Below are 17,102 nucleotides of genomic sequence, written 5' to 3' on the forward strand. Positions count from 1 at the left end.
CAATGCCGCTTGATGGAGGTGTGGCCAGGAGGACTTTTGCGAACCCGAGTCAGCTCAAACCCTACCTAATTACTAAAAAGCCAACGTACCTAACTGTACATAATACAACCACAACGGTATATACACTCGATGTCTTGATTAATCGCGTGACTGTGGCATGGAAACATGCGTAGCAAGGAAACGCAACTGTCTTGTTCACTAGGAAATTCCAATGTCCGTCACTGCATAGTCCTAACCCAAAGCAATTTGACTTATCAGCGACCCGGCTAGTTATCTCTTGTCAGTTGGCTACCACTTCGAAGTCTTGCATCGAATCCAACGCCTCTCTGATCTTGGTCTTGTAGGCGGGAACGCCACCGCAGTAGCAGACCGGCTCGTACGCCTTGCCCGGCACGCTCCCTCCCATGTACGTCGACCTGGTCGTCGGGAACAGGGTCTTGTCGTTGAGCTCCACGAGGTACTTCTTCCACTCCGCGGCCGCCTCGGGCTTGGGGTCGACGTACTTAATGTGCTGGCGCTGCATCTTGTCGACCATGTCAGCGATCCACCGGCCCTGGATCTCGACGGTGGAGGGCCCGTTGCTGAGCAGGGTGGGGCCGTGCGGGCCGTAGATATGGAACATGTTGGGATAGCCGCTGACGCTGGTGCCGAGGTACGTCTGCGCCCCCGCGGTCCATTCCTCCTGGAGTTTGGTCTTGTGGATGCTCTCTAGGCCGAGCTGTGTCATGACTGTTTGGGGGCATTGTCAGCAGCTTTCTCATCAAGGGTCTTGAGTGAACCAACCTCCAGTCACCACGTCCTGTTAAAAAAAGGTCAGCGGCAAGATTCGTCGCTCAAACGAGATGGGGCCATGACTCACGAAACCCGTCGCAACGGCAATCACGTCGAACTCGTGATGGGTGCCATCGGCCAGAGTGATGCCCGTCTCGGTGAACTCCTTGATGGGGTTGCTTTTGATGTCCACGACATCGACGCTGGGACGGTTGAACTGCTCGTAGTAGTTGTACTCGAGGCAAGGGCGCTTGATGCCAAAGTAATGCGGCCCCTTTTCCGGTGCCAGAAGATCCCTCTTTCGCGGGTCGCCAATCCGGTTCCGCGTCTTCTTGGCCCAGAAGTCGTACGATCGCTTGTTCGCCTCGGGGACGTAAAGGAGGTCTTTGTAGCCGGCCACCCAGTACCGGAACCCGCCGTCTTCCCAGAGCTGCTCGAAGAAGGCCTCTTGCTCTTCGGGCGTGTCGTCGGACGTGTTCTTCTCGGACCAGTCGTAATGGAACCCCGCAAAGCTGGTCTCGCGGAGCTTGAAGAGCTCCGGGTAGAGGGCCCGGTGGCGCTCCCGCTCGCTGGGGTCGACCTGCCTCCGGCGCATGGGAATGGCCAGGTTCGGGGTCCGCTGGAAAACCTTGACCTCACCGGCCATTGGACCCCAAGCCTGCACAATTTGCACGCCCGATGCGCCCGTGCCAATAACGGCGCAGCGCTTGTTCTTCACGTCGACCTCTTGGTCGGGCCAGAAGGAGGAGTGGTGAATGACGCCCTTGAACTTGTCCATGCCGGGCCAGTCGGGAATATAGCGTCTGGCCGCCTGCGAGGACGGTTAGCAAAACAGGATGACATGCTCATGGTGGATTTGGCGGGAATCCACTCACGAAACCGGTGCCGAGAATCAAGTACTTGGCCTTAGTGATGCGGCCGTCCTCGGTGCGGACCGTCCACTTCCCGCTGGCGGTGTCGAAGGCGGCACCCACCACGACCGTGTTGAAGGCGCAGTCCTTTTTTACACCAATCACCTTGTCCACATGGTCAAAGTAGGCGCGCAGGTCCTGGTAGTTGGGGTAGTTGGAGGTCCAGTCCCACGTGTTCCAGACCTCGGGCCAAGAGAACTCGTACTCGGGCACCTCGGAGTCCACGCCTGCCCCCGGGTAGCAGTTCCACCTCCACGTGCCCCCAGTGTCGTTGCCGGCTTCGAAGATAACCGTTTTGTAACCCCGCTCGCGGAGGGTCTTGAGCATGAAGATGCCGGCTGTGATGCAAGTCTATTAGTATGTATTTCATTTACTGAGCACACTTGTATTTGGAGAGCAACGTACCAAAGCCGGCACCGACTACCAGCGCATCGACCTCGAGATTCTCTGCGTAGGGCCCTGACTTCTCGTTGTGCGATACGGAATAGTCCGTCAACTCGGTGTTGAACTTCTTCGGGTGGGAGGGGTTTATTGAGCCCATCGTAGCTATGTCGCAGTAACTCAACGGTTCGCAGACGGGATTGAGGCAAGACCGGGTCAAGTGTCTCTGTAGGACTTGTCTTTGGGGATTTCTGTCGCTGCATCGGCTGGGAGACGGGAGTACTTTATACTACCCTTCACTGCCATGACTGCCCAGCCCGACCACCCGCCCGTCAACACCCCCTCTCTTTCCTGTCCACCAGAAGGCTCAACGTGTCTCAGAGCCGGACTTTGGTCCTCAACCGCGGGTGGGTTGCATTGTGTGAGGTTGGACAGCAGCAAAACGGCATCATCATCTACACATAATTGGTCCTGCCAGCGAGGCGTTAACCTATCACACGGGACAGCTGCACCCCTTGCTTAGGTCCGGCACCGAAGGGATCTGCACTCGCTGACGAGTCTAATGCGGCCTCGGAACCGCCCCCGCAATGTCCCCCCCAAGTCCGTGGTTAGCAATCCGCATGTCCCCCACCCTGTGTAAAAGGTCATGAGGTGAGCAGAGCGGGGCTACCCCGGATCTGGGGGTATTGTGCGCCGATTCTACATAAAGGTGTCGGTAGTGGGGTACCATATGGGGAGGCATCCAGCGACTCTATACAAGTTTTTCCCCCGTTTTTCATGTTTTCTATCGTCAGGGTAAGATATTGCTGTGATCAACATGCCCTTCAACAACTCGAACCTTGAACGCCTCGGCGGAATCGTCGACACCGGTTGCGCGGACGCTACGTCTGGCATACCCGGCGCAACTGTCGTCGTTGTTGGTAAGGATGGAGAAGAGCTATTTGCAAAGGCAGCAGGTAAACGAGGGGTCGACTCCGACGAGCCAATGTCTCTCGACAGCATCTACTTCATGGCTTCCTGCACCAAGCTGCTTACGGGCATTGCCGTCATGCAACTGGTAGAGCAAGGCAAGCTGCGGCTGGATGACGCCGACCAGATCGAGGATCTCTGTCCAGAACTCCAGGATTTGAAGGTCCTGCGACCGGACGGCTCCTTCGAGAACAAGAAGACCAATATCACCCTGCGCATGCTGCTCAACCACACGTCCGGCTTTGGCTATGCGTTTTTCAACGAGCGGCTGAGAGACTGGTGTTTTGCCGCTGGCTTGAATGCGCTTCCGGAAACGTTTGAAGACGTCAAGATGCCCTTGCTGTTCCAGCCAGGCGAGGGCTGGGAATACGGAGTGAGTCTGTCCCGACGGAAAGCTACGTGGCTCGACATTGGCTGAAACTCACAACCCAGACCGGCGTGGACTGGGCTGGTATCGCGCTTGAACGGTCTACCGGCCTCTCTCTCAATGACTACATGCAAAAGCATCTTTTCGCTCCTCTCGGAGTCAAGGACATGTCCATGATCCCAAGCAGAGAAATGCGGTCCCGCCTTGTGCATATGCACGCCCGAGGCAAGGACGGCACCTTGAAGGCCAGAGATTACCTGTTTCCGGCACTGCTGGAAATTGACCCAGATGACGAATCTCAAACACGTCAGGTCTTTAACAGCGGCGGTGCTGGCATGTTCGCCAAGCCGCACGAGTACTGCAGTAAGTCCATTGGCGCTGCACGACGAAAACAAAAACCAGAAAAACTGACCTAGGTTTGGTAGAAATGTTGGCCGTGCTGCTCAACGACGGGACCTGTCCTCGGACCGGCGCGAGGATACTCGGCAAAGACACAGTTGAGGAGATGTTCCGCAACCAGGTCCCTGACTTTCCCAATCATGGCAGGCAAGGCATCCCCGCCGCCGTCCCCGAGTTGACGAACCCCCTGCCCGACCTGTACGCGGTGGAAGGGAACCCTCCCCAGGGTTGGGGCCTCACCTTTATGCAGAGCAACGGCGGGGCCACGGGCCGGTCGACCGGGACTGGTCACTGGGCAGGGATCGCCAACACTTGGTGGTGGTGCGACCGCGAGAGCGGTGTTGCCGGCATGGTTTGCACACAGATATTGCCTTTCGCGGATCCGGCGGTCTTGGGACTCTGGGCGAAAGTGGAGACCGAGGTATACACGGCGCTCAGGGAAAGGAAGTAGGTAGTCTTTGTACTCGCATAGATCCGACCCACGTGGGTGAGAATGAAACTCATTCATGTAATCTGGAATCCATCATGATAGAGGCGTAATCTTGACTTTCTTTTGACCATGGCCACATACGCTGTTGAGATTGCCAGCCACACACCGCCACGCCTGGTTAGATGAGCCACACTTGGACTTCAACCCTGTTTCGATCTTTTTGCACATGGACCGTTCGAACAGGAGCAGTAACGTACAAGAGCAAAACAGCGAGAGACCAAGTACCGTGGCAGATGACGCAGAAACCCTGCAAGTACCCCAACACGATGCGGCGATCTACAGTACGTGCACGAGAGAACTGGGCCCTCCGGGCATCCGTACAGGGGCGTCTGGGCGGGGAAGTGGAGAAATCCGGGGAAGCGGCGTATTCTCTTGACCCCTTTGGTATCGAGTCCCATATCTACGCTCTGCTACTCGCTGGGGGACACGAACACGCACCCACTCTTATGGCGGTTCTTGGCATTCGTAGGCATCCAGCTCGAGGGCGGGCAATGTTGAAGGCGAAACTGGGGCTTTCCGACCTTACTCCCCAGACCGCTGCTTCTCTATCCACTGCCTCACATTCATACGTACACCATCCCTTAAATCACAACATCGCCCTCTGCTTCCATTATAATCTACCAGCAATGCGGCGTCAATGCCACGCCTGTGACCAATGCCGGAGATCCAAACGGGCGTGTGACGCCCTCGCTTTGGTGGATTTTGGAGTTACCGAGTTGGCTCTCTTGACCGGAGCGACTCGGCCAGGTTTGTCCTACGTATCCAAGACCGCCAGGAATATTAGCTGACGAAACTTAGCCCCCAAGACCCAGCCATGCTCGTATTGTGCCAGAACAAAAAAGGAGTGCACAATCAACTGGGCCTGGGCTCAGATGCGGATCAGGAGAGCTTTGGAAGCAGAATCGTGTGGAGTGTCTCCCGTGGACGACGCGTCTCCATCAAAGCGCCAGAGACTGGAGGCGACGGGCGATGAGTTCGTTGCGCTACCCCTTTCTCCTAGCTACAGCCTCGACCTCGGAGGACTGGCCTCCGGAGGCCTGGCCAGCCCAAGCTGTTTCGAGTATAGCGAACCGGCTGGCGATCTCCAATCCTCGATAGATTTCGACGCGACCCGCGGTGCCTTTCCGGTGGATCAACAAGCAGACCATGGTCTGTCGCTGGCCGAATGGGGAGGAAATTGCTGGTCTCTCTGTGCATAGAGCGCAAACCGAACCCTCAACGACTGCGGGTCACGAGGCTCATGGTGCAGAGCAGTCCCCCGGGTCCGCATTCTTGGGCAACTCCGGCTTTCCTGACCAGATGCAAGGCCAACTGGAAGGCCAACATGATTGGGGAACTGATTGGGGAACCGATGGAACTAGCTTGTCGGACACCACATACAGCCCAACCACCCAAAGTTTGTTCAATTCTGCCACAATGGCCAATGAAGAAGGCAATTCCAGGCTGCGGGCAAACTTGAAGCGGCGCCGTGCATCAGGCATCAGTCAGCGAGAATGGCCCAACCCACTTTCATCGTTTGCAGCAAACCGTAAAATCGCAGCAAGTACCAATGAGAGCTTGATCTCCTCCAACCTGCTGCGAATATACCATGATGTTCTAGAGCACAGTCTCTCGTGCTGGCTGACTGAGATCACCTGCCCATATCGCTCAAGGCCGGTTCCTCTTCAGAAGAGTTTCAAGTCCGCCGAATGGGGGCCTTCATGGTCAAATCGCCTCTATCATCGCACTTTGAAACTGGAAGAAGCGGCCAAGAAGGCCAGGCTGGTACGGCTGAGTCTGTCGGAGGATCGTGCATGCAACCGAGCATTGCATCTAGCCATCATGGCTTTCGCTACCCAGTGGACTCAAGGAAGCCGCCGCAATCACGAGATGGCCGAAGACAGCTTTGGAGGGCTCGCCGACGAGTTTGATCGGGAGATCCAGTGGCACTTCTGGTCCCAGTCAGAAAAGGTCCTTCGGGAAATGACTGACGTGGAGTCATTCAGACTCGCCTGCGCCGAAGCCATCCTTGGCCTGGTTCAAGAGCTACCGCACAGAGAGCTACCGCACAGAGAGCAGGAGGTGGCAACAGTTGCCGAAACCAAGACGTATCGGCCGAGCAGATCGAGGTTTGACCAAGATAGACTGGCTCATGAGATCTCGCAGGCCATCTCACAGGATGGGCCTCCCAAGTATATGGAGCGAGCCGCTCGGAGGATGCACACGCTGAAGTTCAGGTTTGACTCGGTCATGAAGGCTGTTGCTCACACTCGATCTTCCCGCGACGACGGGGCGATTAACGCGGCTCAGTCAATGAGTGAAGATGACCAAACCTCCGTTGGACTGCTATACTGGCTCGCCGTTATGTTCGATACTGTTTCTTCGTCCATCAATCATCGGCCCTTGGTGGTATCCGACCAAGACTGTCAGCACCAAGACTCCCCGGGTGAAGAAGCCGACAGTCCTCGCTGGAATGTGGACCGTTTTGCCCAAGACCGGCTGGAATCTCCTGCTCAGCGGGCTCGGTGGCCTTGCACTTACGAGGAACTGGCCGAAGCCGTCACCAAGTCGGGCCCCGTCAAGGTGCTCTTGTACCGCCACGTCGCCTGGCTCCAAAACTCGCTACGACGAGGTCAACAGGGAGAGAAGATTGAGGACATCCTTCACAGTGCCATGAATCTGTATCGGTACTGGAACACTACCTACGGGCAACTTTTCAGAGATCTCGTGCGGGACTTTGCATGCGTGCCTGGGCGGATCCAGAGCTGGTTCGTGTGCATCTCGGGACACTGGCATCTGGCGGCTATGCTGTTAGCGGAGCTGATCGAAACAGTGAATAAGCAAGGGCTCGGGACCAGAGACGGCATGGACCAGCGCCTGAGAGCCAGAATCGTGGCTAGGATGCAGGATACGAGCATCAAAGAGCTTTCAGACCTGGCAGGAGTCGCGACCTCTTCCCACGCCGATGGGGGACCGCCTCTACACGGAGCCCCAGCTTCCGGACTTCCATCCTTCGGTCAATGAAGGGACGCTACTCACAGATCCTTGGACAGTCGTTTTGATCCAGGCCTTCTCCAAGGCGGCTGTCCTCCTTATTGCGAAAGCAGATTGTCAACGGCAGTATGTGCTGGTGGAAGCCGGCGGTGATGGGCTGGCAGAGACGATACGGCGTGCACAGAAGTGCGTCAATGGACTGTGGCTTCTAGGGGAAGAAGTCGGATATGGCACGAAAAGTGGCGGAAATTCTGGTAGAGGAACTTTCTTTTCACCTGGGCGCAGTTATATGATGATGAGAGCTCTACCAATGTAAAGACTACAACTATACCGGCCATTTCCTTGCTACCTGCCATTATCATGATCCAGCCTCTGACTAAAGGAAACCACCCAGCGAAGGTATAGCTCTATTGGTTACAACTTGATCGGGCGTATCTTTTGCGTTCCCGATCTTATTACCCAGTGCTTTGGCCGTGGCTCCTAGATAGGATGCACCAGTACTGACCCCTGATAATGTAGCCGATTGCATATCCAACAGGTGCTGCCCAGTAGCCGTCGCTGCGCTATCCAGTGGCACTACCTTGGTCAATGACACCATATTTCCTGCAAATTGATCCACTTTCTGCTTGGCTGCGTCGGTGGTTGCCTTGAGGGCCAGAATCGATTGTACGCCCATCAGAATTGGTCCTGTTGGCCGTGTTAGTCTGGCAGTCCATGTGGGACGGATCGCGAAGTACTTGCTTATGAAGGGTAACCTGGTGAACTCGATATTCTTAAACACAGGTACCCACTTGAGGCATCTGGCCAGGGTCTCGGCGACCTTGACGACAGGCACCAGAACCGACGTTGGAGTCTTCAGCACCACGTGGCCGACTGCTGGGACGAGTCTCTCAGGGCTGAGTTGGGGAAATATTTTTAGAACGAGGCCCCAGACCACAAGCCAAACCATGGTGAGGTATCTGGCGGCTGTAGAGAAAGCGAACATTGCAGTAACCAGTGAAGGGTTCGTGTATCTTCTCAGCTCCCAAACGAAATGACTGACTGGACTGGCTGGGTGAGGCGGCCTAGCAGATGCTGGGGAAAGGGATGCTCCGAGAGGATGGAAGGCGTTTTCTTCCTGTCGTGTCTTTTAAGCCAATCCCCAATCCCCCATCCCCCAATGTCATTATCCCTCTCACATTGCGGCAGTCAAAAGCAAGTGCCACTGTGATAGAAGTCGGCAACTGATATTGCATCTGTGTCAAGTCGCGGCCCGTGTATTGCGACTGGAACACATCATCGACTGATTGGTTCTTATGCCGATCGAATCCGCTTCTCTTCGTTTAGGGGAACACAAGAATGTTTCTCTCGTACCACTCTGTGTCGAGACGATGCCACCTGTGGCTCCCGACTCGGGAAGGCCTGTCACTGGACAAAGGGTGCCGAACCGAGACTCTGTCACTCTTGTGCATGAGCCCGCTTCTGTGATACGGAGAGACGGAAACGTCTGTACCCATGCTCCTTAAGAGAACAGGTTACCTTCTGCAGGCACGCGCTGTCAGAAGCGGCGGCATTTCACCACGACCCATAGAAGACTTGTGATTACTGCTGCGGTCCCAGCATCACTTCTCGCACCCCCATTCATTCGCAAATTATTTCCCCTCCTGCGTCATGTCCACAAGGGAGACAACCTCTGCCGACATATCCCCCCCACGTGCGTATCGCGACGCTCGTCTCGCCGAAGTGGGGGTCATAGCAGCGCCCAGATGGACTTCCTCGAGTTTCAGCACCGAGGCACTTGCCGATGCGAGGCTTGACAAGGGCATCACATGCTAACGCCGTGGTTATTGCATCAACCCTGTCGTGGGCAGCCGCGCTGCCCCTGTGCGCCTATGAAGCCGCCCCGGAGCAACCAGTTCGTCCTCAAAACGTAATATGTGCGATACTCATAAGCTTTTAGTAGCGCTTACGTAAAATGCCTGATTGGTAATGTGTATAGCATTCGCGCTCGCACTGCCCTACACAGAAAGTGGATAGTGCACTCCTAGCCTCCCAGGGGGCATCTGGACGTGCTGAGCTGAACCTATGCTAACTACTGACCCCCTTCACTTCCGCTCCAGTGACCATAATAATATATAGTTCCATCCAACAGACTGCAAGCGTTATATACGCAACGGTAAGACCTTTCCCTCTCCCCTAGCGTAAACAACTGGGCACTAACGTGCCATTCTTGTCAAGGAAACGTACAGAGGGTCGACGGACAACGGGACGGCTTTACCTTTCAAGATGACTGCGTACGTGTATCGGATCTAATAGATCACTTGGAGGAACCAGCTTGCTGACTGCCCTTTCGAACAGCAAATCGTACGCGATACATCTGACCATCGACCAGCCATCGTGGCAAACCTTCGTCCCGGTCGAAAAAGTCGTCTGGTCAGCGAGCAAGTCTGCTAGCACAGAAGGATGGATTTCTACCGGCACCTCCGACCACACACTCGTCATGAACGATAGCGGATATTCGGGCGCGCTGCTTCTACAGTGTCGTAATGAGCGTGTCTTCGTGGTGTAGGCGTGCACGACTGGGTCCGCTGGTGCGATATCGTGACGAGCATCTCACATGCAGACTCGGCTGGCAAGGTTCTCGCCATGTATTACAACGAAGGGGAGAAGGCTCCTATGAGGTGGAAGACGTCGGAGTATAGCGTGCGCAGTGCGGCAGGGACCAATTTCCAAATCCAATTTGAGGTTGCCGAAGGCCACCAGCTCACAGCCAAGTTCTCTATCAGCTGAAGCGAGCGCATGCTCAAGATGTCTCGATTGATGTAGCAATGGGTGTTGTAGGCGAACGCGGAAGAATATGGTTTGCTTGTCTGGTGAAGCTTGTGGGAAAGCTCTTAGGGTTGAAGATAACTTCTCAGGAGTTAAAGGGGCCCGCATGATATTCTGGTAGTATCTAAGCAGCACAATCGTTTAAAGTGGATTACGGATACAGGCTTGATCATGAAAGTATCTGAATATGGAAGCCTCTTGACTCTTTCCTATGAGTACTAATTATCCGTATACTTGCGATCTATTCGTTGCTCGTCGCAGTGCCACTTGTTCCGCGAGTAGGTTTGGGCTGTTTCAGTTCTGTCATCTCCCAATCCGTCTTGACTCTCCACTCTCCTCGTCGGATTGCGCCGTCCTACCGGTGTGTGTGGCTCGAACAGGTGCAGCCAGAAATTCGACCTGCATGACCAGGCACTCCAGTATTGGGGGCACGAGGGTTCCTTGCAATACCAGGCCTACCGGTGGGTGCGGAACAGGTTTGTGTTGTCGCCGTCGGTGTCGCTACTTGTCAGATAGTCGAACTAACAGGAGGGAAAGTTGTCACAGTTACGGCGTCGTGCTCCGTCAGTATGGAAGCAGCCCCATTGAGAACAGACCTGGTAGACGAAGCAGCAGGTTTCGCACCAAGTGGAAGTTTTAGAGAAGCGAATCGTTTCGCTGTGACGCGAGCTTTTAACATGCTTGCGGGTATCGTGCTCACTATCGACCAAGCTGGGTTGAAATCGAATCGAAGTTAAATAAATATAATCACAAGAGAGTATCTTACGCTCATCTCCACAGCCGTTTGAATCTCTGCGTCATTTTCTCGTTCCAGCTATACGTCACCGCGTTGGCCAGGCCAATATATTGCGTGGACGACTGCATCACCAGCAGCCAAGGAGGCGAAGACCCGCGCACCGCCTCAACCAGCCTCGTCGCGATGCCCGGTATCCAGAGAACAATGTACAGGACGGGATAGCCGTTCAGCAGGAGCATCCTTCGCAGGTTGCTATTGGAACCATGACGGGCACCCCCGTGGATGTGGTGATCATGGTCGGCTTTGGACGGGCGCGCAAGGGCAGCACCGTTTGACGGTCTCGCCGGCTCAAGGTCCTGGAGTGGTATGGGATCTCCGGCCGTCACACTCGCGAAGGCAGCCGGCCTGGTAACGTCTGCTGAGGAAACCCCGTCGTCGATGTAGAACGTCTTCTTGACGATGATGTCGCTGGTTTCCGTGGTGTCCGGGTTGTCATTAGCCTTCCCACCTACAGGGAGATCTGGCTGAGGATTGTGATTGGTGACATTCGTGGTGCTCAATGCAAACTTGTTGAAGGTGCGTTTCAAATGGATGTAGATGTATGTGTAGATGATGACGGTGGCCAAGAAAATGGCCATGCGCCAACTGTGAGTAAGAGCATAGCGGAGAGGCACGTCCTGTGATTTGATCCAGCACCAGTTTCCGCTGACTGGGGCATAAGCGTCCAGGACAAGTCCAACCGAGCCTTTGTTTGAGGTTAGCTGAAAGTTGAGGCGAAGATACGAAGTACAAGTAATACAAGAACATACTGGTAATGGCGGACGGAACCCAAGCCAAGGCGCATATCGAGAGTATCGTAAGGCGCGACGGCTCTGTCGAGAGTTTGTTCGACCGCAGCGTCAATAGGACCGTCACGGACATGATCAGGATGTTGAAATCCACGGCCTGGACCGAGAATTGGCCCACGAAAGCATTGATATTGCAAGCTATGCCCGGAGACAGCGGTTGCGGCTTGTCGAGGTTGAGCATCGTCACGATACCCGATATCGAGTTGTTCAACGAGTTCATGCCGTCTGATAACCGCACAAGGTCAGTGACTATACGCGTGGATTGAGACCGGAAAACATTGCGTACCAGCAACCAGGAGGTTCAAGATTAGGGCATGGCGAAAGTGTCCCCCGGGGGCGCGATGACATGTGCGATGAGAGCCACCGAGGTGGCCAACAGGGACAGGATCGATCCTGCCAGCGTCGGTATCGCAACAGCCAAGTTGATCGACGACATGGCTTCGGGGTTTATTGACTGTGGCAAGCGCCCACCACAACGCTTGGCAGGCGTGATCGTAGTCTCACTGTGTCTCTGCCTATTTGCTGCAATTCATGGCAAGATGGTTGTAATGGAGCGGAGGTGACCGATTTTATCTTGCTACATGTTTGCGCGACGGGCAAGCGACGCGGGGATGGGTCGAAAGATATCATTATACGATTCCGGGACACGATAAGCTTAATTGGATGGTTCGCATAATGGGACAGGGAGTCAAGATCACTGCGGCAGGAGGCTAAGGTGACTGCGGCGGTGCTTTTGCGATGGTTGCAACCGTTCCTTGGAAACGCTGAAAGTCTCTGGTGATCCTTCACCCCGCTACGGCGATGCAACGTAGATCATGTTACATATTGACCATGCATGACTCGAGACCACAGCCTCGGTGATAAATACACCACACCTCAGGACCAAGGAAGTATAAGTATAATAAGCTCTCTAGGCGCCTGGCTTTCTATTCTTTGTCCAGCCCTTTTTGTTCGTCCAGTTTGGAGCAGTAAGCTTTTTACTAAAACAAACACCATGCGATGCCGGTATCCCATCCGAACTAGATCCGTCGTAATGCGGCCGCCACAGGCGAGTCATTGACCGGCAGCGGGTGACATCCAATCTGGAGAAATGGGACGCCGTGTACCACATCTCGTAAGAAAATAAATGGCAGACCACGTGGTTGTGTCTCGCCGAAATGAACGATCAGCCCTTCTGATCCCCGATACACTCCCAAACTCGGGGGTTTACAACGTTGCACCAGGGTTTTGTTTTTGAAGTTTCGGATATCGGCTCGCTCTGGCTGGTTAGATGCTGGAGGCCGCGTAGAGCTTGAGCCTTGGATGATACTCCTTATTAGGAAGCGATTTGTTGAACCACAGCTAGGTTCTGGAAGATCAGACGAGTAGCAAGATACATCTATGGTGTCAAGATGCCAATCGTCCAGACTTAGCTGTCCGAGCAGAAACCGACTTTCGTACCTGATGCACCGTCAGACCGAGACCCGTCCCACGTCGAATAGATCTCATGATCAATGCGTGGCCTCGGCCCTCACGATCCGGGCCATCTAGACTGGGCACCGAGCGCGTTGACGTCGACCGGATTCAGCGCTGTCTGCTGAGTCCAGCGCTGTGGGCTGGCACGATGCAGTTAGTGCATCCCTTGATTTGCACAGCAAGGCCCTGATCCATGGGCCCGACACTAACAGGGGTTCCTCAGCGACATCTGCTTGTTGCTCTCCATACTCCGTACCGGGCGGCTTCTTTTGGTATGTGGAACGAAATTTCATCTGCGCAAATGCATGGTGAGAATCAGACTCGTCAAACTCCATTGAAGCTATACTGTAACCTTTTTAAGGGCACGGATTCAATCTGAAGCAACATCACGGAAGAAATAAATGAGCGGCCCATGCGCGCGATGGTTGACCTTAATTAGCCTGACACAGAGAATTTGTTCGCAGGTGGCAGCTGGAAGTACTGAGGTTGTACATCTTTCAGAGGAGTACACCGTACCGGCCACGGGAACCTTGGGTGGTTCTGATAGAAGTATCACATATTCCAACCACACGGAAATGATGGGGTTCGGTATTCCTAGCGAGTATATCGTGACGATGTTGAACTTGTAGTGGTGAGCTCGACTGAGGAAGTGGGGTAGATTCCGCGTGGCAGTGTAGCTTCAATTGCACTGTGCCGAATTCTACGGGTGCGAATGGTTCGTTACGGGGTGGAGCATTGCTGGGCCAGCAGAATTTGTCCTGTGCAGGTGAATGGGTATGTACTGGCTGCCCAGTGCGCGAACGGGTTGCCCTGTGGTGGCCTGTGTCGGTGGCTAAATTAGGTGGCTAAGTTGAGGCGGAGGTGCAGCCCACTTACCTTAGTCATCGGCAGCACCAGCCTCCAGAATTCCTCAGCCGTGTCTCGTCTCTCGTCAATCCATCTTCTCTCCATCTTCTCCACCATCACACATCACTTCAACATCTTCCATTTCAATTGCGACCATCCATCACCAATCACTGTTCGTCGCTCCAACCGACTAGCACTCGCACCCTTGATCATCTTTTGACCGACTCCTACTCAGCGACTGTGTGCGCGGACCAGCAAACACCTCGCTGAAAGGACTGGGATCTTGGGCAAGGCGCCTGATCCGGCTGTCGGTCGCGAGCCTGGGTCGTGTTGGAAGTCGACAGTGCTTATTGGTTTTGTTGCTTTTGACTTTGTTGCATCTCCATCACACTTTTTCAATCGCGCGACGAGGGCTCCTTCCATCGTACAGCCTTCTACCTGCTGCCAACATAACCGACCAGCACTCGCACCCTCGATCACTGTCGACACTGACTCCTACTCGTCGAGCGTTGCGGACCAGCGCGCTCGTCGAAAGGACCAGGATCTTGGGCAAGGAGCCTGACCCGGTTACCGGTCGCGAGCCTGAATCGCGTTGTGTTTGGCAGAGGAGGAGCCGCTGCCTGCTGCGAGTCCAGGTGAGTCAATCATGCCCACTAATGATGGAGTTGTAGGATCTCGGGAGGCTTTCTGCCAGGAGGCGACAAGTGTCGTCGTCGCATTCAAGGTGCATGACGGACAAGAACATGTCCACGATCGCGACGCCGACGCCGAAGGCACTCGATACAAACTGCGCATGGCCTTCAAGGCAAACTACCAGCCCCCCATCGTAACGCTCCGGTTCCACGTCAACATCTTCGGCCATGACGACGACGGGAAGAAGGAGAAGACGACCCTCTACTTCGACGTGCCCCCACACCACATCTCGTCGCTCGCACAGACCCACCACATCGACACCACCGAGATGGACCAAGATGAGCTGCAGCACTTCGCTGGTGGTGTTACGCGTGTTCGGTTCCTGCTCCAACGGCCCGGCAACCTCGTCCAGCCCGTCCGCGACCTCGCCCTCAAGCCCGCCTCGCAACGAACCCTCGCGTCTATGATCTCCTTGGCTGCCGTGCTGGACTTTGTCCTGTTCATGCCGCAAAATACCCTGTCCAAGGATCAATTTCGATGTCTCGAGCAAGCCGTCACGTCCCCGACCTCCCGCCATGATCTACAGCAGCGGAACAAGGAACGTGATTGGTGGCTGGGCGCATTATACGGCGGCGTGGGTGGTAAGCTGGTTGATGTTGCAGCCGTTGACGACGACAGCACAGCCTCCGATTCGGGCGACTCGACTATTGCCACGGCGACCCCACCAGCCTACAGGAGGTCGGCGCCTGACGAAGAAGGCAGTGATGCCGATGCTTCCGACGCTGAAGATGGTGATGCTGCCGATGACGAAGATGCCAGTGATGCTGCCGATGCTGTTGCTGCTGACGACTTGGACGCGGACAGTCCTCCCCCTTACGATCAGCTCGATTCAGATGCTGGGGATGCTGCAGCAGTCGATATGAAAGGTGCGAGTTCTCGCTCCTTCAGATGAACCTTCTTGCTAACAGTCTTTCTGCAGGCAAACAACCTGGGAAACGACTACGCGACAGTCCAGACCCAGATGTCCAGCTCTACCGTCGACGCTTGTTTAGTCCTATCGCTGAAGCATCGTGCTGTGAGAAGCTGGAGTCCAACCCCGTGGCCCTGGTTCTTTCGAAGCTGGAGCAAGTGCTCCAGAAAGCCCAGGCCACGGAAGAGGAGAATAAGTCCCTTCGTGCTGAACTGTCGGCCATGCGCCAAAGGCAAGACCAGCTGGAGGACATGGTTCGCCGGCACGACAAGAGGACCCAGGACCTCGAGGTCGAGGGCGCCGATCTCGACAGCAGGGTCAACGGCCTCGAGGAGCGCCAAGCCGAGCTGGAGGAATGCCAGGGCAAGACGGAGGACAAGTGCGACGCTTTTGAAGTGGACATTGCCGACCAAGTCCATAGCGCGTTAAGGGATAGGCTAATAGGAGCTTTAGAGACAATGTGACTATTTGTGCTTAGGCGTGAACATTATTTTAGATATGAATGTGATTATATATATTATGCTTTAAATAAACGTTAATTTATTTAGGTATTATTCCGCCGGTTTAAGTAGAATAACTTTACGATTTAGTATAATATATAAGCTTACCCCTTAGGTATTATTTCGCTAGTTATTCGAATAGAATAACTTCGCGATTTAATATAACGTATAAGCTTGCCCCCTTAAACATTATTCCGCCGGTTGTTTAAATAAAATAACTTCGCGATTCGGTGTAACGTACGGGCCCGCCCCCCCCGGCTCGTAGTAGGATAATACGTAATAAGGTAACGCGGTTAATTAGCGCGTTATACCCCGCGCCCCCCCCCCTTTTTTTAATTTAAGGTATGTCGGAGTTCGTTCGAATTAAAGTAACGTTTAATGACCGCGGAAAAACGAATAAAATAAATTATTTTTAAATTTATATTTTGTACGCCGATTCCGGCCGGCGACTTGTTTTTTTTTTTTTTCTTTTTTAAAGAACTCTTTTCTATACGCGCGAGAATAAAGTAAGAATAAGTATAATACGACCGGCCGCGTCGGCTCCTTTTTTATATACGTTATATAATAGTATTACGGTTAAATAGCGCGTATATCGGCGCGTATTTCCGCGCGGTTTATTATTTAAAAAAAGAGACGCTTATAACGGTAATAATATACGCGGTTATAACGAACGCTATCTAAGTTTTAAAAGAAACCTAGTAAGATATACTAGGGTTTATATTAATAATATAAAAAAGTATCTAAACGTATAATAAAAGTCGCTTTTATTAATATAATAAGTAATAACTTATAGGAATAAAAGTAATTAAAGTACGTAGGTTTAAAAGTATTTATAATAATTTCGTTAAAACTGTTTATTTTATTAATAAGTTAAAATTAATACTTAAATTAATTATTAAAATAAAAAGTATTTATATAAAATATATAAAAAACGTCCGCCGTTATATATTTAATCTCCTCTTTTATTAATTAGTTAAATTGCTTAGTTTACTTTAGGGTTAGGGTTAGGGTTAGGGTTAGGGTTAGGGTTAGGGTTAGGGTTAGG

The 17,102-nt window shown here is 53.6% G+C and overlaps 7 protein-coding genes across 7 annotated transcripts; 4 read left to right on the plus strand and 3 right to left on the minus strand.

Annotated features, from left to right (window-relative positions):
• Window positions 1-280: 280 nt before the first annotated feature.
• PG994_014628 (uncharacterized protein) lies at window positions 281-2,223 on the minus strand (the record flags this gene model as incomplete). Its single annotated transcript, XM_066866037.1, has 5 exons — window positions 281-729; window positions 784-799; window positions 860-1,582; window positions 1,647-2,020; window positions 2,088-2,223. The coding sequence occupies 5 exons, from the start codon at window positions 2,221-2,223 to the stop codon at window positions 281-283; spliced, it is 1,698 nt and encodes a 565-aa protein (XP_066709166.1).
• A 657-nt stretch (window positions 2,224-2,880) lies between these two features.
• On the plus strand, window positions 2,881-4,249 carry PG994_014629 (Beta-lactamase-related protein; the record flags this gene model as incomplete). Its single annotated transcript, XM_066866038.1, has 3 exons — window positions 2,881-3,405; window positions 3,465-3,762; window positions 3,825-4,249. The coding sequence occupies 3 exons, from the start codon at window positions 2,881-2,883 to the stop codon at window positions 4,247-4,249; spliced, it is 1,248 nt and encodes a 415-aa protein (XP_066709167.1).
• Window positions 4,250-5,704: 1,455 nt separating this feature from the next.
• Window positions 5,705-7,291, plus strand: PG994_014630 (uncharacterized protein; the record flags this gene model as incomplete). The annotated part of the gene is made up of 1 exon (XM_066866039.1): window positions 5,705-7,291. One exon carries the CDS (start codon window positions 5,705-5,707, stop codon window positions 7,289-7,291), a length of 1,587 nt encoding a protein of 528 aa, XP_066709168.1.
• Window positions 7,292-7,637: 346 nt separating this feature from the next.
• Window positions 7,638-8,246, minus strand: PG994_014631 (uncharacterized protein; the record flags this gene model as incomplete). Its single annotated transcript, XM_066866040.1, has 1 exon — window positions 7,638-8,246. The coding sequence occupies one exon, from the start codon at window positions 8,244-8,246 to the stop codon at window positions 7,638-7,640; it is 609 nt and encodes a 202-aa protein (XP_066709169.1).
• A 1,280-nt stretch (window positions 8,247-9,526) lies between these two features.
• Window positions 9,527-10,030, plus strand: PG994_014632 (Cytolysin/lectin; the record flags this gene model as incomplete). Its single annotated transcript, XM_066866041.1, has 3 exons — window positions 9,527-9,534; window positions 9,599-9,783; window positions 9,810-10,030. The coding sequence occupies 3 exons, from the start codon at window positions 9,527-9,529 to the stop codon at window positions 10,028-10,030; spliced, it is 414 nt and encodes a 137-aa protein (XP_066709170.1).
• An 807-nt stretch (window positions 10,031-10,837) lies between these two features.
• On the minus strand, window positions 10,838-11,873 carry PG994_014633 (uncharacterized protein; the record flags this gene model as incomplete). The annotated part of the gene is made up of 2 exons (XM_066866042.1): window positions 10,838-11,550; window positions 11,615-11,873. 2 exons carry the CDS (start codon window positions 11,871-11,873, stop codon window positions 10,838-10,840), a joined length of 972 nt encoding a protein of 323 aa, XP_066709171.1.
• Window positions 11,874-14,600: 2,727 nt separating this feature from the next.
• PG994_014634 (uncharacterized protein) lies at window positions 14,601-16,021 on the plus strand (the record flags this gene model as incomplete). The annotated part of the gene is made up of 2 exons (XM_066866043.1): window positions 14,601-15,513; window positions 15,567-16,021. The coding sequence occupies 2 exons, from the start codon at window positions 14,601-14,603 to the stop codon at window positions 16,019-16,021; spliced, it is 1,368 nt and encodes a 455-aa protein (XP_066709172.1).
• Window positions 16,022-17,102: the final 1,081 nt, after the last annotated feature.

This window comes from Apiospora phragmitis (assembly GCF_038363925.1).
Source record: "Apiospora phragmitis strain CBS 135458 chromosome Unknown utg000013l:1.0-2965645.0:1.0-2969333.0, whole genome shotgun sequence".
Taxonomy (NCBI): Eukaryota; Fungi; Ascomycota; class Sordariomycetes; order Amphisphaeriales; family Apiosporaceae; genus Apiospora; species Apiospora phragmitis.